This window comes from Maylandia zebra, linkage group LG3, assembly GCF_041146795.1.
Source record: "Maylandia zebra isolate NMK-2024a linkage group LG3, Mzebra_GT3a, whole genome shotgun sequence".
Classification (NCBI taxonomy): Eukaryota; Metazoa; Chordata; class Actinopteri; order Cichliformes; family Cichlidae; genus Maylandia; species Maylandia zebra.
This window is the reverse complement of record NC_135169.1, coordinates 41,068,369-41,087,415: the sequence shown is the minus strand read 5'-3', so window position 1 is coordinate 41,087,415 and position 19,047 is coordinate 41,068,369. Positions and strand designations below refer to the sequence as shown.

Below are 19,047 nucleotides of genomic sequence, written 5' to 3'. Positions count from 1 at the left end.
AATCTTACCAAGTGTAGCTAAAATGGATGTTGAAGTAGGAGGATGAGCACCAGTCATGGTAAGTGCTACTATCTCTTTAGCAACAATGCTCTGGTTTAAAAAGCACAGCGGCAATGAGGCGTATGGATATGAAGTTTTCATTTTAATATGCGTCAGAGGGTGATGTAATAAATTGCACTTGTAAACAAAACATAAACGTTCACAAAGTTGAGCAACATTTAAAGACAATAGTTGACTTGGATTTAAAAAAAAAAAAAAAAAAAAAAAAAAAAAGGACATTTAAGGTGAGAAATGAAATGCATCTGGCACAAATTTCCACAAAAACGATCTTTCCAGTCAGATTCCAGCCACTGCTTTCTACATACTTAGATTACCTGAGATAAGTTTGCTTATAAACCAAACAATTATATTGTATTACACAGAGACATGTAGATTTTATGATGTTACATATATCAACGTAAAAGCAGGCAGATAGATAACATTAATTATACTGATGCAAGTACAGTACCTCTTAACAGAAGGTGACCTTACACTGAATGAAGTGATGATGTTACATGTTATCACTGAACACAAGATTTAACGATTTTGGATGGTTATGCAGTAAGCAGATAGTCCCTTACACTAATGATCAGCCGACACAAACAGTAGCTCGACTGTTTTTATCTGCCATAAAAGTCGGCGTATAAATTAAAACGTGCTGCAGTTGAAGCACAACAGCAGCGCAGGCTCAAAGCAACAACAACAAAAAGTCATATATAAATTCCTATGTTGGATTGTTGAGGTAATCCCTCACTAAATATTTTCCGTTTTGAGCACCGACTCTGAGTCGCGCGTAATTGGAAAAGAAAAAGTGTCACTTTTCATCAGACGTGTTCTCTATGTAGAGAGGGTTTAGCTGTGTTCGTCTCATTGTGTGCTCAGAGCACCCAAACAAAACGCTATGTTTACCACTGCATGCAGTGAAGCCATAAATGGTCAAAGAATGAGATTTTTGGTGGGGGCATGTGTGAATCGAATGCTTTGAATCACTCAGGGTGCGATAACAGGACCGCGCTTCGGTCCTGGCAGCCTGTGGCTTTTGTTTCAGCGTTGTTTCTGTTAAATTATGAAATGACTGATACATGCTTTAAACATTTATTGAAATCAATTTTCTGGTCAGACACCAAAAGCGTGATAAAATGTACAAACCTCTGCAAGACCTTTGAATATTGCAAATATTCTCTGAACATCTGTTGTTTAAAAAGAGTTTTAAAAAGTGAAATATACTGAAATATACTCAGTCTTCCTGGGAGAGTAGACTAGTGAACGTCTACAGTATGGCCCACAAATAACCCCTTGTCTAATCCAGATCCTATAAATCTACAAAGTAAAATGGGGAAAAACACTTTACCCGATTGAATACACAGTGAGTTGTACTGCTTATGCCGATGGGCCTCGTGCCAGAGTGCATTTCAGCCTCGGGCATCGATGTCAGTCCATCACACAGAGTGCCCAAGCGGGAAATCCTTAATGTGTTGTCCATTTCATTCCCTTATTTACTTTAAAGTTCCTCATGTGTCAAGTGGTTATTTGAAGATCATACTGTGGGCCACTAAACAATGATAAAGGCAACTTTGGACTCTGGAAGTTGAATTGACGACGGGCTCTCCCTGGTTCCTTGTTTCTTCTTGTCATTCTGTGGCTCATCTTAAAGATTCAAACAGAACCTAATGGGACTGAGCCTTAGAGGTTTGCACACGGTCCAGTTGGGGAACCTGAGCCCGAACGTGAGCGGGTTAGGTTAGCAGCTGCCTGATCTCTCGGTGAACGTAGCAAAGGAAGTCCATGTAGGAAGCCCCGCCGTGCAAGCCTTTGTCCTCCACCAGGAACTGACGGAACAGCATCTCCGGTTTGTCTTTCTGCCTCACAATTTGCAGCTGAGCAGGGCAGAAAAGAGAAGTGTGACTGATTTCCAGCACAGCTGGAACACAGGAGCTGTCACACTACAAAATCTATTCACATTGTTTCTGTTGTCACAGCTGGCACGTTCCTGTTTTTGTGAAACATGTTTCTCATCTATTTTATCGAATTTACTTCAGCTTCACTTTAAGGCTGGTGTGTGTGTATATGTGTGTGGTCCTCTGTGGATCCAGGATTCAAACTTTCTATATATTAACTGCTCAATAGCACTGGGTGTGCAGTGCATGGGGCCATTTGTACAGTGCTTTCTGTAGATGTACTTTGATTAGACTATTTATATAGAAACAGGGCAAAACATGAATAAATGAATGATGTTTTTGCAACTTTTGGGGGAGTGTATTTACTGTAAAGCTCCACTAGAGGGAAGCAGAGATCAACAAAAGCCTCAATATCGTCTCTGCCTCACCTCAAGTAAACCATGTTCTCTTTGGTTTAAATAGGTTCAAATATAAAGGATGTGAACTGTGTTTAAACAATGCTTTTGGATTGTGTTTCGCTTACCTTCATAGAGTTTGACCTCTTTTCAAGAAGGCCACTGATGATGGAGCGGACCTTCTTCGACAAAGGGTTGTCAAGCTCCGGCAGCGCACACTAAAACAAACAAACAAAAAGATTTAGTGTAATTAGGAGCAGTTTGATCACTAAAAATAAAGACCAGTCCTAAATACTGCTTGCCTCCTTCCTGTGCCGCAGTACCACATACTGAAGTGTTTGAGTTCTGCCTTGAAAATAAACGTGGATCTTTGATCTCTGTGTGCGGGGCGTACTTGTTTAAAACTTTGAGGTTTACAAAAGCTTTGACTCAGTTTAGCTCATTTTACACAGCAGTGGAGTTCAAGTGAGTCATACTTCATAAAATGTGGGCACAGTCGAACATGACTGAATTATGATGTGCTGAGATGATTTCTCAAAACTGGACTTTTACCATCCAGACATTCTCTGACCATACCGTAATGCCGCCAGGCACCGGGGAGCTAAAATGTCAACTCTAATATCTCAAAAACCATTTCATGTGGATTCTGAGCACACTGAGGCCAAAGTGATGAAATGAATGCTGACCATGTGTCCTTGCAGGTGGGCGAGGGAGGGCAGGTTGAACAGGCTCTGGATGAGGTCTGGTGAGCTTGCTTGGCCCAGCCATAGGAACATGGACTGGCCGTTCTCCAGCAGGAAGATGCCAGAGTCTGTGAGACGCTCCTCAGAGCAGCGCACAGGAGTGGCCGGCTTCTCGCTGTTGACGTCTATGTTGTGCTGAAAAACAGTACAAAGGGTTTAGCAACTGAAACTAATAGTGTGCGTCTAAGTGAGATGACCAAGCGCAAAGTGTTTTTATTCCCTACCAGAGGGATGAGGCGTGGGTAGAGCAGCAGCTGGGTGTCCTCCACTCCCATGGCCATGACCGACAGCCTCTGATGGGCTCTGTCGTCCGTGGAGAGCTCAGTGCTGCCCACCAGGGGGGCAGTTTTCATCAGGCTGTTCATATAGACTGGGAACACTTTCATGGCATCAGGAAGGATCAGCTACAGGTGGATTTATTAAAAAATATATGGTTAGTTGTTTTTTTTAATCCTAAAGTTAAAATACACATTGAAACTTCTTTCTAGGTGTGATTCTCCGACCTGGCTAGCAGCGGAGGGGCTGGCACAGTTCTTCCTGTAGCAGGCCAGCATGTGAGCCGTCTGGTTCACCAGGATCTCCCTCACATTCTTTAGAGGCTGGTTCAATATGGCACGGTAAGCTGAGGGGGCAGGACAAAAGATTAGTTAAAAAAAACAAAGCAAGAGCAGGAGAGACAAAAAACATGGGGGGCGGCTCAGAGGCATCTGATGGCAAGTATGGGGGGAAAAAAAGGTGGAAGAAAAGGTAAAAAACCAAAAGGTAACAGAGGTCAGTAACACAGCTGGACTCATGGTCCGCTATGTGCAGATTACAGAAGGACGGCATCATGTGAAACATATGAGTAAAAGTAGATTATTTAGTGATACATGGGATATAATCAACAAATGTCAGATGACATTTGAGTGTGTTAGCAGGCCGTGCCTCTGCACTACATCATAAAATATGTTTCCCACAAGCAGAGTTTGAACTAATGCAGTCCACCTGAACTCCAGAGGAATCTAACCTGATTTGGCAAAGAAGTTGATGAGCGAATCCGTCTCGCAGCTCTTGTACAGCTCTGACAACTGCGAGCTGCAGTTCAGACTCAGGTTGTGGATGCGGAGACGCCGCTGCCCGCCGATGGTGGTGTACAGCAAGGCACACTGGGGAAAAAAAGTGTGAAACATAAGCTTTAAACATACTTGGGTTTTTAATCTTCAGAGAAAAGATTTCAAATATGACCAGTCTGGGATAAAGCTTGGTTTAACACACACCTGCATGAGCGCTCCGGTCTCCTCGCTCAGTGTGTCGTCGTGCTTGAACTCTACTGTCACGCCGTTGTCGCAGTCCACCGCTGCCATCTCTACATCTGTGGTGTTGTTCATATAAATGCCGCCAAAGAAGTCAGTGGCTCTGAAGCCTAAAGGAGACAAAGACCAGTGTGAAAAACTGGGAGGTAACTCGCCGTGATAGATCAGAACACACCAAAAGAGCGACCGTGTCTTTCCTCTTACCCGTGCTAGTACGGACACGCATGATGGCATCAAACCCGATGCTCTTCTGTACATCTTTCCTCAGGTCCCTCAGAAAATGCTCCCCATCTGTCTCTATCTGTCAACAAAAAGCAAAAACAAACAAAGTTTTAGCCAGCAGATGGCAGTGTTGGTTGTTACTGTTGGAGCCGTGTCTGTAAGAAGCAGATCCAGGCATAAAAATCAACATTGTACTTATGTGCAAACTTCCCATGCTTACTGCACCGTTCCTTTGGGACTATTTTATATCAGACTGGCTTCTGTGCCAAACTCATTATGTAGGTACAATTCACTTTTATTAGGCAGCAAACTTTGCCTCTGTGTGAAATTAGGACTTCTTAATACAATTACAAGAATAAAACAACTGCTCGTTATGAGTCTGCATGCAGCATTTGTGCGTGCGTGCGCTTAGAGCCAAATACAATGTAAACAGGCACCACACGTCTGCTGGTACCTGGAAGTTGCTGTACTTATAGACGGAGCCTCCGGTGTGTGACGGCACATCAGCCATGGTTGCTATGTCCGTATACTGGCTGGGGAAGAGGAAGAGATCCACACAGCAGCCACTTGCCACACAGTCTTTAGACAGCTGCTCATAAACACCTTTCTGAGGCTGGAACAGGGTCTGTGGAAAAGTACAAGACAGTTTACCAAGATTAGGTCACCAGTTTCAAACACTTATTGTAATTGGACTGAGATCAGACCAGCATTGGTTTTCCTTATGCCCAGCGCTGTGTGTTCAGAATTCAGATTAGGGGCACAACTGACATAAAAAGGTACTCACCTTCTCCTTGTCTGTGTTCACCAGCTTTTTATCATCCCTGTTCTTCAGTTTGCCTGGAGCCTCGGCAGTGGGCATGGACGATTGGAAGATGAAGAGCTTTCCGCTACATTCTGCTGCCTGGAGGGCGGCAAGAGATGGAAGGGGAAAGAAGATCTCGCTTAGCCACGAGGTCAAGAGGTGAAAAAAATATCAACTCCTGCAAATATTCTAATGCTAGACTTCATGTACGCCACATAAATGGGCACGAACAAATAAATACGTCTCTGACTCCTCGCTGTTGTGTAATATCGCAACTGCTTCCAATTAAAAGCTGCGTGGGAACTTTCCCTTTGTCACTGGCCAAAACACTGACTTCATATCACTGGGAAAGCTTGCTGGACTTTAAGTAAACACAAACATATCAGGGGGAGTAAAATCTACATGTTGCTTCACTCAGTTGATAGGTTGAATGAGTTCAAGCTTGAGAGCCAGTGTTGGTGAGAGCATAGTAGCACTGCGTTTTAGATTTAAATTACCCCAAACCTTTAGGAAGCCCACACCCTCCCTGAAACAAACCTACAGTAAGTGTTTGTTTCAGGGAGCTACACTCAGTTCCACTTCAGCGTTGACAGGTGTCACACTGAGGCTAACCTTAAATGCCTCCACGCCGGCCTGGATGACAGGGGCAAAGACCGTTTCGCTCTCTGCGGTGTCCGCAAACATGTCAGGGATCTGGTCCAGGAGGCTGCAGAGACAAGCAAGAGGATTATGGTTTGACACGGACGTGTCACACTGCCTCGTTAATGCTTTCACAACAGCTACTCTTGAAATGTTTGACAGTACTTTGCGTCCGATGCTCTCTGCTAGAGGGCCCTCTAAGATAAACAGTGACTCCGCACATCAGTGACGAAGTGCTTCTTACTTGTAGATGACGGCTCTCGAGTCCTGGTAGTTGACAAGGAAGCCATCGAGCAGCGGGACGAACATCTCGGCCGTGTCTGACACCACCATCATCTGCGGCTGAGCCAAAGCGCTCTTCACGTTGTAGAAATGAAGGACCTTGTTGTAGGTGACAAAGCCGACCTTTATTGCTGAGGTCTCCATGCCTTCCTCTCTGTGGAGAGAACGAGCAATCGGTGAATTCCAGGATGGATTAAATCCAAAGGATGTGTATTTACTGGGGAGTCTTGCCTGCCGTGGTCATTTTTTGCTTCTACACTGTGCCTCCAGGCGCACAAAGATGATTTTGGGTTAAGGTGGCAGCACACGTAAAGAATTAAAGACACAATACCTGCTGACATTTACCAGAAACCCCTGGATTCAGAAGTCTAATAGGCAGCTGCACTGACCTGGACCATGAATAAAAACCTGTCACCATATGAGTGATTTCAAAACATTCTTTCCTGACAATCCCAACTGCACTTTGTAGACGTACGTTCTTAAATCAAGGGCTCGCACCGTAGGAATATGTAATGTGACTGGAAACAGCTCCTCGGGGCTCCTCTACAGCTACAGCTGCTTTTCTAAATAACAGATTCAGCAGATTTTATTTATTGTGCTCTTCCTCATACCAGTGGTGATAAAAATATCATTAAAAGCCTTCATCTACACATCTGGATCTATTTAAAGTTCCCTCCACCTTCTTAAGTGAATTATTCATGCATTTTTTCCAAATACTGCAGAATTACATGAACCACATGAAAACCACCGAGTATCCAGTGGGTTTAATTTAGTGCCTGTGAAAGCAAAAGCAGAGGTTCAAACGCAGCTAAAGAAGCCCTTATCTTGCATATGCTTCTGCTAGGTGTTTAAAGAGTGATGTCATGGCAGGAGACATTTAAGGAAATGTTGTTGCTGGCACTGATGGACTAGTGAGAAGGCAGGACAGTTTCCAAGTTATTTTGGGAGTAACCAGGTGAAGTACACCATCCTCTCCTCTAACATAAATCAAGTCATTCTTAACAGAAAACCATAACAAAGCTTTTTGTTTAGGATACTTTTCAAAGATGAGAGCGTGCACTGTCATATTTTCCCTTTTGGCGCTCCCTCGTACCCGTCATCTGCAAAGTTTCATGTTCAGCTGATGTTCAGCAGGATGGCTGATCTGTAAGGCTTCAGGGGAAGCCCTGCAGCGTAGTGAGCAAGTGTGCTTTTTACTGTGTGTACCTGGGCAGCTTCTCCAGCAGAGTCTTCAGCTCATCACATATCAGCTTTACCAGGCCACTCTTAATGTTGTTATAGGACACATCAATCATGAAGATGTAGGCAGGAGGATTTGGAGGCTTGTTGTTCTGTGGGAGAAACAGCAGCAGGCACAATAAATGAGTTGCTCCTTTTCGGGCAATGATAGCTTGGCTGACCTCCAACGTAACATGTCGAATTTACAAATAGGAAAGCAGCTCTCCTTGGCCTTTTAAACACACAAGTCACGAGATAACACACCGTTATCAGAGACCTATATCAGTGAGCTCATAACAGGATCAATCATTGTCTTCCACTTTAGGTTTCTGTTATTCATCAAAGATATTTCCCTCTATGCTTCTTTATAACTCTGAACACCGTATCAGGGATAAATTGCTAAAAACAAGGGAACAGCAGTGAAGTTTGTGAGGGGGCTTGTCAGTGAGATATTATGTTTCCACAGTTACACCCATTACAAGACACTCACCTTACAGGCTTTTGTTTATTATCTGGCCTTGCCTAGATTGTTTATAAGGCATATTAAACAGAGCAAAAGTAGGCCAGTGGAGTGACTCAGCTTTGCCTACTTACTTTAACCCTCTAATGTTCTCAACAGGCTCAGTGGGGACACTGATTGGCATCATTGACAGTTTTTTTGTACTTTGAAGAGACTGAGCTGAACCCTGTTCAGTCCTGTTCGGGCGATGCTGAAAACACAGGATGTTTGGCCAAAAATGTCCTTTGAAAAATCCAAAAAGCTGTTCTTCCGATACAAATCTCTTTTACTGCGTTCAACAAACTAAACAAAGAATCAGCTATTTGAAGTGATACATCATTCAGTTGCATCAGTGCATAAACTCATCCTTTCACAAGCAAACAACGCCTGAATCTAAGTGCTTGTTTCTATCAGTCTGACCAGCTTTATTTACCCTGCATATTGTGTACTTGATATCAGTCTTTGTGTACCTTACAGTAATCCAGAGTGGCTACAAACTCATACGATCCCAGGGACAGTTCGGGCCTCTCATAGAAGTCCACCCTTCGGCCCATGTGGTCCAGATGTTGGAAGTAGAAGACTGGCACTAGGAGCAGAGAGAGAAATATAACTCTGTGTTGAGCTGATCACTGTGTGCTTTTTCTTCTTTAAATTAAATTTAATAACTTTCATCTTGCTCCCTCGGGACAGACTTTCAAATAATGAGGTTAGCATTTGTATAAGTAATCCCTGTGAGCCAAAAGCTCAGGCTTTAGCCTGCTCTAAACAGTCGTTTGGGTTTTTTTGTCTGTTTACTCCACATGACGTCAATAAGATACGGTCATCTTAAGCACTCAGCTCTGGCTATAAACACCCATCTGCCTTTCAAATGTATGAAGTGCAGTCATTCACAAGGAATATATGTCTTAAAGAGAGGGGCAATAGAGCTCAACAACTTGTTTCAGACAAAGGATGAACTGGGATGCTGCCACAAGATCGAGTATAACAACAATAATATTGTAATATTCTGAACAGTGAATCACACACAGAGTCCAAGGATTAAAATATAGTTAGTTTTTCTGTATTGTGCTGTACCTTCATTGACACAGTTGCAGAAACCACACTGGTAGCGGCGCCCTCCATCAATAAATTGCATGTAAGGGCACATATACGCCTTGCATCGATTACAGCGGACTGGGCCTGTATCTCCATGATTCACAACATACAGTGGAGTCTGCACAGAGAATAAAGATAAATAGATCAGCTCTACGGCACCCAAATAAAAACACACTTTGCTTTCAAAATGAGAAGAGTTTATCATAAAATAGAATAGAAACGGTGAGGATTACGCACACCACGCACAGATGACAAAGTGTCTTCGCACTGTTTATTCAGTACTCTCTGACACAACATAAACTGAATATGTTTGCATCAGATGAACTCCAGTGCCTTAAAACACATGTAGACAGGGCAGCAAGCAGGTTTGTTATTACACCAGCAAATTTAAGGAGGAGAGTAAAAGTGTTTATAATATCTTGGAGCTAAGCAAAAGCAGTTGTATGACAACAGCAATGAAACAACATTAAGACCCAGCAGCGTGCTCTTTTGGTTCTCTACAACCTCAGAGCAGTGATTAACTATGGCTACTCTAAATTCCCTTTTGCACTGGATGGGACTGAGTCTAATTTTCCATTCTTTTTGTATAAGACTTTTTTGTCTTCTCTGGTCCCTGCAGATCTGACATTAGCCAATTAGCCAAAAGCCAGATGAGACAGTGCTAACATTGCCTAAAAAGGCCAACTGGTGTCTGGGACAAGGCGAGTGTAGAGGGGAAAATATCTAAGACAGGGTTCTTGGACCACACGTGATCCAAAAGGAGGTCATTCGTGGGACAAATGATCTTTTGTAGTTCATGGAAACATCTATTAAAGGAGAAATAACAGTGTAGAATATGTAACCATCACAAGTGACTTTTGACATTTTAACGATCCTGTCTCTCTTACAGGAGGATGCCAAAAAGACTTTAACATAGACTTTATAAAGTGTCAAACTCTTTGGGAGAATATGGCATAAACAACTGGTTCTCCTTCTACAGCATTAGAAACAGTCAGTGTCAAGTGTTCTTTATGAGTAAGATTTATGAATCATTATATATGACAGTGTTCAAGATTTCAAAAACACAGCTCAGTCCAAGGATAAGTGTGGGATGGATGAGCAACAGATATGAATAAATTCTCAGAGACAGTGGTGTATATTAGCACCCATCAGTCATTGCAAATGTTACATTTACAGTACAAGATGAGTTTGTTTTCCTCTCTCTTTCTACTGTATTTTAACAACAGACTGTATATTAAAAAAAGATTGTAGTGATGATGCATTAGTGCCTAAAAACCTGAAACTCTACCTGAAAGCCACCAGATGGAAATCGCTACGGTGCAAAAAAACATCTATTCTTATAGAAGTCTACTGGAAAACAGCTTGCTCTCTTGGTCTCTGTAAACACTTTGCTAATGGGTTCATCATTTTGGGTCATACTGAATTAAAAAGTGAATTTAAAAAATAATTATTTTATAAATCTTGGTGATACTATATTTGAAAAAAGGATATCTGTGATATGCTCATTTGCTAACAATCAATCACTAATTGTTAGCATAGTTATTTCACTCCTCCTCATCACGTCCAGTGTTTTGAAAATAATATTGCAACAATGAAAATGCAAACCCTGAGAAATGGATGGATGACCTTACAGTAGCTGTCCACCTTTTATCGTAGAATCTTAATTTTGTGTTGCGACCGGATGAAGTTTTATGTGAATCGGTAACTTACCTCATTCTTTGGCAAACTGGCAAAGGGTTTGATGATGGCAGCAAGGGGCACTTGGCACTGCTTGGCCAAATCAGCAGTGCAGGGAAGCGAGTAGGTGGTGCAGCGGATGAATCTGGGGCTGGCATTACCTGGATTTAGCAAAACGAAGCATAAATAATCTGTTGTTTATTCCAATTCATATTGTTATATTATTTCAATATAAGGACAGTTCTTTGTTTTTACTGTTAAATCTTTCCCAAATAAACTCGCTATAAGGGATAAATGAATACTCTACTGTAACTAAATGCTCAACGAAAAGTTTGGTTATGCATTTTTTACCTTGATCTGTCACTGTGAAGTCAGTGGTGACAAGAGGTGGAACCTGTCCTCTGATGTTTGTGGTGAAAACCTGTCCTCCTTGTTTCACTTGGTCATCCTCGATCACATGGGTCTAAAGTAGAAATGTTATGCATTAAAGTGCAATCTGATATTTATTAACATCATTTAGTTAAAAGCACTTTTTTTTTTTTTAGAATGGATACTTCATTAAAGGTAATCATATTGTGCTAGTTTTCAACTCCATGTTTTTGCTACAGTAATTCTACCTGATTTACAGTTAAATATAATTGTTATTTATCTTGTACTGAGACTTGCCCGCAGTTGATCCATTGTCTGAAATGAGCTGTTTTAGCTCCTTTTCCTTTAGGTTACCATCCCTACAATGTCCAGTTTATTGTATTAAAAAATATTTTGTAATAGGTTGAGTATGCAACACCCTCAACTTCGGGGCAACCACTTTTGGCTGTAAGGTAATTGTACAGACTGACTGCAGTCACTCTCAGACAAGGTTTGCAAAATATTTCCATGTAATTCATAAATGCAGACAGAGTCTGACTCAGTCCATGGTGACGAGTACAACATATCTCTTTGCGCGACATCTCTCGTTGCAGTGGTAGACTCGACTCAGCTGCTTGCAAACTGGTTGTATTCCAGTTATATTCCTATATAAAAACAGTTATGCCACTTTGCAGTTAAAACGCTGTCTCGTAGCAACTACGTCACTATTTGTGAGGGAATTTCTGTTTCAAATCTATGAGGTCATGACTGGAGTTTGCATTCAAGTACTTAATGTGAATTTCCACATTTATTTATTGCCGTTAATCGTGGTATTATTACAAACTGATGTATGTGATAAGTTGGTATGTAACTGCAAACTTAACCCAACTTAATGGCAAATGGACAGCTGATTGATAGCAGACTGACACTATCTTAGAGTTGTTTTATCAACGTCTTGACACACCAAAGTCAATTTTAAGACAAAAACCGACTGCAAGTGGTCAAAGACCTGACCCCTGGCTTCAAAGCAACCATTTCTAAGGCAACAAGTTCACTGTACAGGATCACAACAATTTTGGTTTCGCTTTGGTGTCCTATCAGTGTTTTTGCCTAGTGTGACTGTAGCATAAGCCAACTTTGTTCTGATTGGCTGCCCCTTATTCTAACAGCAGGTAGGTGTGGCTAATGTGCTCACAGCCTGAGATGACCATATTAGTCATGCTACCCCTTTGACATCACACTGAACAAAGCGCTTAAGAAAAATACACAGAAACTGGGTATTTAGAGTAGCTTGAATCCTGAGCTTTTGGGCCTCAGGCTTCAGACTTCAACATAAAAGCATAATATGTCCATCATTCATAAAGACAGGAGACCTGCCATGACAAAATAAAAACATACTGTTCATGCCCAGATCTGAAGACAAATTAATATCCCCGAACACTTTTTATGTAATCTTAGACTTTTTGCTTAATCCTTTTGTTTGCATTAGCCACCATTTTAATTAAAATCACTACAAATATTTAGTAACAAAGTAGCCGATGTCAGTAATTTTGCCACACAACTCTTGAAGAATGAATAAGCTGCTAGTTCACGACAAAAAATGAGGACAGACAAATGTGCTGTGCTGATAAGTGAAGGCATGCTTTTCACTCACAATGCTAGGGATAGAGTCGGGGTCCAGTTTCTTCTGAGGTGGGCCAGCCATTGCAGATTGTGCTCCAGGAAAGGCTCCTGGCATGTTTTGCTGAGGCCCAGCCATGTATCCTCCAAACTGACCTGTACATTGAAACAACATCTGTAGGTATTTATTGGCTCCACTGAAAAGAATGCAAGAACAGTCAGCTGTATTATAACTACTTGATGAATTAGCAGTGATCATTAACTCTGATTTCCTGGGTCTTTTCACGTGTGCTATGAATAAATCTTCTTTTTTTCGGTACCTGTACTAGTTTTATTTTGTTGTATTTATCCGCGGCACCTTAAAGGCCGGTCCATGAAAATATTGTCGGGCATAAACCGGTCCGTGGCGCAAAAAAGGTTGGGGAGCGCTGCTTTACAGTATATTATTTCTTGTTTTTTATTTTATATTCTTTACTTTTGTGTGAATCTGCATGCTCCACCTGCCTGCCACTTTGCTGCTAGAACATGTGAATTTCCCCAATGAGGGACAATAAATGATATTTCTATTTCCACGGAGGGTACACTGCTGACACTGTTCTTGAATTTTCCTGATCAGAATCAAAGCCAATGCTGTATAGATTGTAAGGTCCCTAGATTGTAAGGTCCCTAGATGCAGATGTTGAGATACCTGTCTAAATGAAAACCTGTGATGTCCACTGCTTTTGGCTCAGAGTTACCTGCTTGCTGGGGGTATCCTGGCTGACCAGCAGATCCCAAACCAGGTTGCTGGAAACCTCCAGGGCCTGGAGGAGGTGGCCCAGGGAACGGTCTACCCATGCCTGCCATTGATGTGCCTGCCATCGACTGGCTTGCCATTGGCATGCTTTCTGGGGGTGACTGTGGAGGAGACATCAGAGGGGACATGTGGGGGGACTGCAGGCCTGGAGGCATCTGTGGTGGAGCCATTGTTGAAGGAGGTGGTGTCTGGAAAGGCTGCTGAACAACAGAGCTTGCTGGAGGAGGAGGGCTCTGCAGTCCTTGGACTAAGAAATAAAAAGAGCACATCTTATGTAGTGAGTTTTCCAACCTAACAATTCCACTAAAAGACTATAATTAAAAGACCGTATGATCTGAGGCTATACAGAAAACTTACCATGCCTGCCTAAGTTCATAGAACTCATCTGATTGGTGAGCTGCTGTGTTGGAGGCGGGCCAGGTGATGCCATGCTGTTGTATAGTGAGTGTGGTGGTTGTCCATACGGTGCAGATACAGCTGGTGGAGCCGGGTAGCTGAAGATCATAACAACAGTTATTGCACTGAGCTATACGTGAGGTTCAATGCATTCTTATATTTGCACAGTTCCTTGTTTTTAAAGCTGCTTTAAAGACATGGCAAAAGTTAGCAGCTGTTATTGCAACAACCTATTAACATAACTTAACAGTGAACATCTTTCATGGTGTGGGATGGTGAAAAATACATTTATTTTTTATTTTATTTTATTTTTTTTTAAAGGCAGATGGCGTGAACTTTCAGCCCACATAAATTCATCACTTTGTTGTTTGTACTTCAAGGAAAATCAGTCGATCTGAGTCGGTGCAGTCTGATAAGGAACGTTACCTTTGAGGATGAGAGCCATTCTGCTGGACGTTTGGATTGTACTGACTAGACCCTGCAGGCAGAGGCATGCTAGCAGCTGGGGCAACTGATGATTTCATCATACCTTCAGTGAGTAACAGACATTATAATATCAGGAGCTGATATAGCTTCAAAATGAACCATTACTCTTACTCTGAAAGACATGCACATCAAGATAAACAAAAAAAAAAAGTTATATTTAATACACTTAAATGCATTTTACCTGCAGGTGGAGCACTGAATGCCTGAGGTGGGCCCCCATAATGCCCGTAGAGGGGCTGCGTAGGACCAGATCCGAATCCACCTTGATATGCCCCCATCCCTGGCTGGGCCTGAGAGTACGGGGGTGCAGCGACATAACCCTGTTGACTCATGATGCTGGGATGTCTCTCACAGTCTTCTCATGCCAAGATGAAAGAGTATGACCTAGGGCAGTGAAACTGGGATACTTAGATTATAAAAAGTAAACAAGGACTTCAGTTTTATATATAGCGATTTTAATTTGTTTGTTTGTTTTTGTCTGAAAAAAAAAGTTTAATATGAAAATAAAGCTGCTTTTGGCTGCCAAAGTGGAGAGCCTGGCAAGTCTCATTTTTACGCTGGATGCCTCTCCTGACAAAATACTAAATGGCCTGTATGTGTATAGCGCTTTACTAGTCCCTAAGGACCCCAAAGTGCTTTGCACATCCAGTCATCCACCCATTCACACACTGGTGGCAAGCTACATTGTAGCCACCCTGGGGCGCACTGACAGAGGCGAGGCTGCCAGACACTGGCGCCACCAGTAGGCAACAGGTGAAGTGTCTTGCCCAAGGACACAATGACTGAGACTGTCCAAGCCGGGGCTCGAACCGGCAACCTTCTGATTACAAGGCAAACTCCCAACTTGAGCCACGATCGCCCCTCAAAGGCAGTCGCATCTCCTCCTGGAATCAAACCAGGAAGCTTTTGCTTGTTAGGTGAACGTTTATGTAAAAACCTGCTAAAAATCCTAGATGTTTGTATCCAGAACACAAGCATATAATGAAGCTTGTGTCTGCCAGGTGGCAAGGTTGGACAAGTTAAATCAAAACTTTTTAGGTCTGGTTCTTCAATGCGACACATACATAATTACATGTGACTTGTAATCATACATTCATAAAATTAACAACCGTTTGCACAAACATTTGGTGGATCTTTACGCTCCTCATTCAAAACCAAATCATATCTTCAGTGTTTACAAACCACACCAATGACTACTGATATTTGACCTCATGCAATGATTAGCACACAGTAAGATGAACCTTTGACTGCTTTATCTCGCAATAAACAATGCCAATCTGTTGGTGTATCATCAGTAATTAACAACACCAGCAGCTCATTTCTGTTTTTGCTCCAGTGTTTACCAAAGTGTTTACATTGTTTTTCTGCCAACATTAATAAACCTTTAACCAAAATGCCTAGTTTTACTTGCTTTAAACTTGCTCTTAAAAAACAAATTAAAATAAAATAAAAATAACGCCTTATAAACAAAACGTGGCCTGTAAAGTTTTTAAAAGGAAATGGGAACAGCTGGGCCAACGCGCAACAGCTGCCTATGACATCTCCATGATTACTTTTATAACTTTAAAGTGACAATTTTAAGCACGTTTCACCCAAATAAAACCTTTTAAAAATGCAATGAGTGGTAATTGAGCGGTGCAATAGTTAATGCGTGTGACATTTTCGAGAGCTGCCACGTCGAATACCGTTATGATGGCTTTTATAAAAAAAAAAAAGGGGGGGGGGAAGCATTGCTGCCTTCCTTTAATTCACATCCAGCTGGAAACGTTGGCCCGTTTGCTGCTACTACACAATTTTGTCAGTAACACGTAGCTTGTTGTTTGACAATAAATGTAGCTTAATGCCCTTTTTTTAAAGAAAAAAAAGGAGGAGCAGTAATGTGACAACACAGCACTCGGCTCAGTTATAATCACACAGACTGAAAACATCTTGCTAGCAACGCGGAAATTACTACAAAGTTTTCCTCTGAGACAGAAACGTAGCTATTTCTACAATAAATACATTCAAATGAAGAATTACCGGAGATAGAAATACTCACGTCTGTTGGCTGTAATCTACCTGTGTGTCGGGCAGAGTCCTCTTCACTATCTACACCTCTCAGTTGAAGCAGAGTGCCACGTCAAACTCCACCACGGCACCGGTCGCTCTGTTGGTTTGTGCGACGAAACCAGCGTTTCCAGCCACGTAGAGAACGGTGAGCTGCTTCCTGTTATGCGTTTCAAAATAAAACTCTTAACGACGAATAAACTTGCTTATCCAAAATGAACGATGCAAACGCGAGCCTGAGTGTAGAAATATCAATATTTTACGACTAACTAAAACAATAACAACCTTTTGTACCCTTATTTTTTTGTTTCAAAACGCTACTTCACGTTGTACGTTGAAGGAATTACATGCACTTCTGTTTCGGGCAGAATGGAGTGGCTAATTTGACGAGGCCCAGACGCAGTTTGCCGTGTGCGCATGCGTGGAAGAGAGGGAACCCATACACGTCAGCACCACTGGCTCCACAGGGGTTGAGTGGTGGTCCTCGAGAGTACATGCGTTGTTTCGTCACCTTAGTAACGCACATGAGCTTTCTCTCCGACAAAAAAAAAATGTCCTAGTCACACTTCATTTTTATATGTAATAAAACACATGAAAATCATATCAGACACCTACTTTAAATATTCTAATTAATTCCTTAATGAAGTTATACGGCAAAGAGAATGAATGGATGCTGATATGAAGCCACAAAAGTACATTCAGTACCAGGGACGTGCAGAGAGGTTTAAAGGGGCGGGTGCTCAAAGTTAAAAAGGGGCACATTGAACCAGGCTGAATAACAACAACACACATTCATCAAGAATCTAATATGGGAAGGGCGGGGCTGTGTTGATCTGAGACTGTAGACATTAAAAAGTCCACAGGAGAGATGGTAGCTGATTAAACAAGTGTCATGAGATAATAACAAAATGCAAAGATTGGTGACAGCGCTTGGAACCATAAGGCAACAAAAAACTGTGACATAAACTCGGCTCTGCCTGTGAATCACTCTTTGCTTCTCTTCTTCCTTCCTTCCCATCATTTCATATATCACTCTCCACTTGCTGTCTATCTGAGAACAAGGCACAACTTGCTATTGCAATAAACTATAATCTAATTATCCACACCTAACAACTCTTGCACTTAATCTATAATAAAATGATGACAGAAAAATGTTATAGCCCTGCCTTTAGTAGCCTCATACAGCGCCTACTGTTTCCTCCTCATGTCCTTACCAGCCATGTCTGCACAATGTTATATCATGAGTAATATTTTTTTAAATCCAGCTAAATAAAACACACACATGCACACACAGTGACATTTTAGACCTTCTTCAGAATACTGTATATACTATGGGCATCATGGTGCTGATCCAGAATCCTTACATTATTATTCATTACTAGAGCTACAATAATAAAGCAATGAGGAGGGGGAAGTAATAAATATGAAATAATGTATTTATGATGATTCCATTTGTTTCACTATCCACTCTGTGCAGGGCAAAGCTTATTACATGTTTAAACTGTAGAGATACAATCATTTTACTGCTGTAAAATCCAACTTTTGTCTTATTTAAAATATAAATCTAATATAATCTGCTTCTTAATGTATGTTTTTTAAAATACAGCTTGTGTTTTTTAATATATTATAATTATAATAATTATTATGTGGACATGCATATTAGATCGTTTTTTAGTGAAATATAATCCCTCCAGAAAGGCAGGAAATGCCCAGAAACTTACTCTAAAACTAAATATGTTCTAAATACTTTAAAACTAAATATGTTCCCTAAAACGGGGACAGAGCTACAGACCCATGACAGCCTTACACAGGTAGCCAGCAGCTATGACCAGCACTACTTGTGCAGTTAATAAAAGGACAGGTAATGTTTGTCGCGCTGTTGCACACACAGCACGCTCGTTTGTTTCAGTTCGTCAGTTGCAACAAGACAGCTTACCAACGTGTACATAATAAGCTAATACTCCTGTACGCTGTACACCTACTTACTGGTTTTGTCGCATCAGTCTGTGTCTCTGAGTTAACTTGTGTTTCTCCTACAGCTCCGGACCGCAAAAAATGCGCGTGCTCTTTGTGAGCTCGTTCCCGGCTCGTAACCAGCGCGTTCTGCCGTCGAGGGCGATCATTGGTTAATAGTGATCATGTGACTGATGCAAGCCAGATCCTTTTATTTAGCAAAACTGTGATTAATAGTTAAATATTATTGTTGAGGGGCACAGACAGGACTCCGCACGCACACACACATAAAAAAATAAATAAAATTTTTTTAAAAGTTGCCTCAACAAAAGGGCACTTTGGGCACTCATCAGGAAAGGGGCGGGTGCTCAAGCCCCTCTAGCCCCCCCCCTCTGCACGTCCCTGTTCAGTACTCATTATTTAGGTATCTGACACAAACAAAGCTGGAATTAACATTCTCGATTTAAACAAATAACCAAGAAGTATTATTATAATATAATTCATTGTCTTCGTCTTTGCTGTCTCTAAATCATAAAAGTACCCCTCACCTCACTTGCCCAAAATCTCCCTTTGAATAAGATGTTCAGGGATGTTGGTGAAG

General features: G+C 41.7%; 1 protein-coding gene across 2 annotated transcripts; it reads right to left on the bottom strand.

Annotated features, from left to right (window-relative positions):
* Positions 1–121: 121 nt before the first annotated feature.
* sec24d (SEC24 homolog D, COPII coat complex component) lies at positions 122–16,858 on the bottom strand. Of its 2 annotated transcripts, none has more exons than XM_004554428.5 (23): positions 16,506–16,858; positions 14,629–14,831; positions 14,388–14,490; positions 13,923–14,059; positions 13,507–13,812; positions 12,804–12,925; positions 11,153–11,264; positions 10,835–10,962; positions 9,104–9,242; positions 8,500–8,615; positions 7,519–7,643; positions 6,275–6,466; positions 6,004–6,097; positions 5,374–5,490; positions 5,044–5,214; positions 4,572–4,668; positions 4,332–4,477; positions 4,082–4,220; positions 3,579–3,697; positions 3,300–3,479; positions 3,019–3,210; positions 2,461–2,550; positions 122–1,916 (listed from the first exon to the last, which is right to left on the bottom strand). In XM_004554428.5, exons 2-23 carry the CDS (start codon positions 14,777–14,779, stop codon positions 1,776–1,778), a joined length of 3,117 nt encoding a protein of 1,038 aa, XP_004554485.2. In that variant the 5' UTR covers positions 14,780–14,831; positions 16,506–16,858; the 3' UTR covers positions 122–1,775. The 2 variants fall into 2 exon arrangements, with proteins under 2 accessions (XP_004554485.2, XP_004554484.2); XM_004554427.5 differs by having other exon boundaries at positions 16,486–16,857.
* Positions 16,859–19,047: the final 2,189 nt, after the last annotated feature.

Excerpts from the sequence above, each read along its gene's own strand:
- sec24d (XM_004554428.5), bottom strand. The coding sequence starts at position 14,779 with ATGAGTCAACAGGGTTATGTCGCTGCACCCCCGTACTCTCAGGCCCAG. Across the intron at positions 5,491-6,003 it reads CCGGCGTGGAGGCATTTAAG|GCAGCAGAATGTAGCGGAAA; the intron begins GTTAGCCTCAGT and ends GCCGCCCTCCAG. Across the intron at positions 4,221-4,331 it reads AGACCGGAGCGCTCATGCAG|TGTGCCTTGCTGTACACCAC; the intron begins GTGTGTGTTAAA and ends TTTTTTCCCCAG.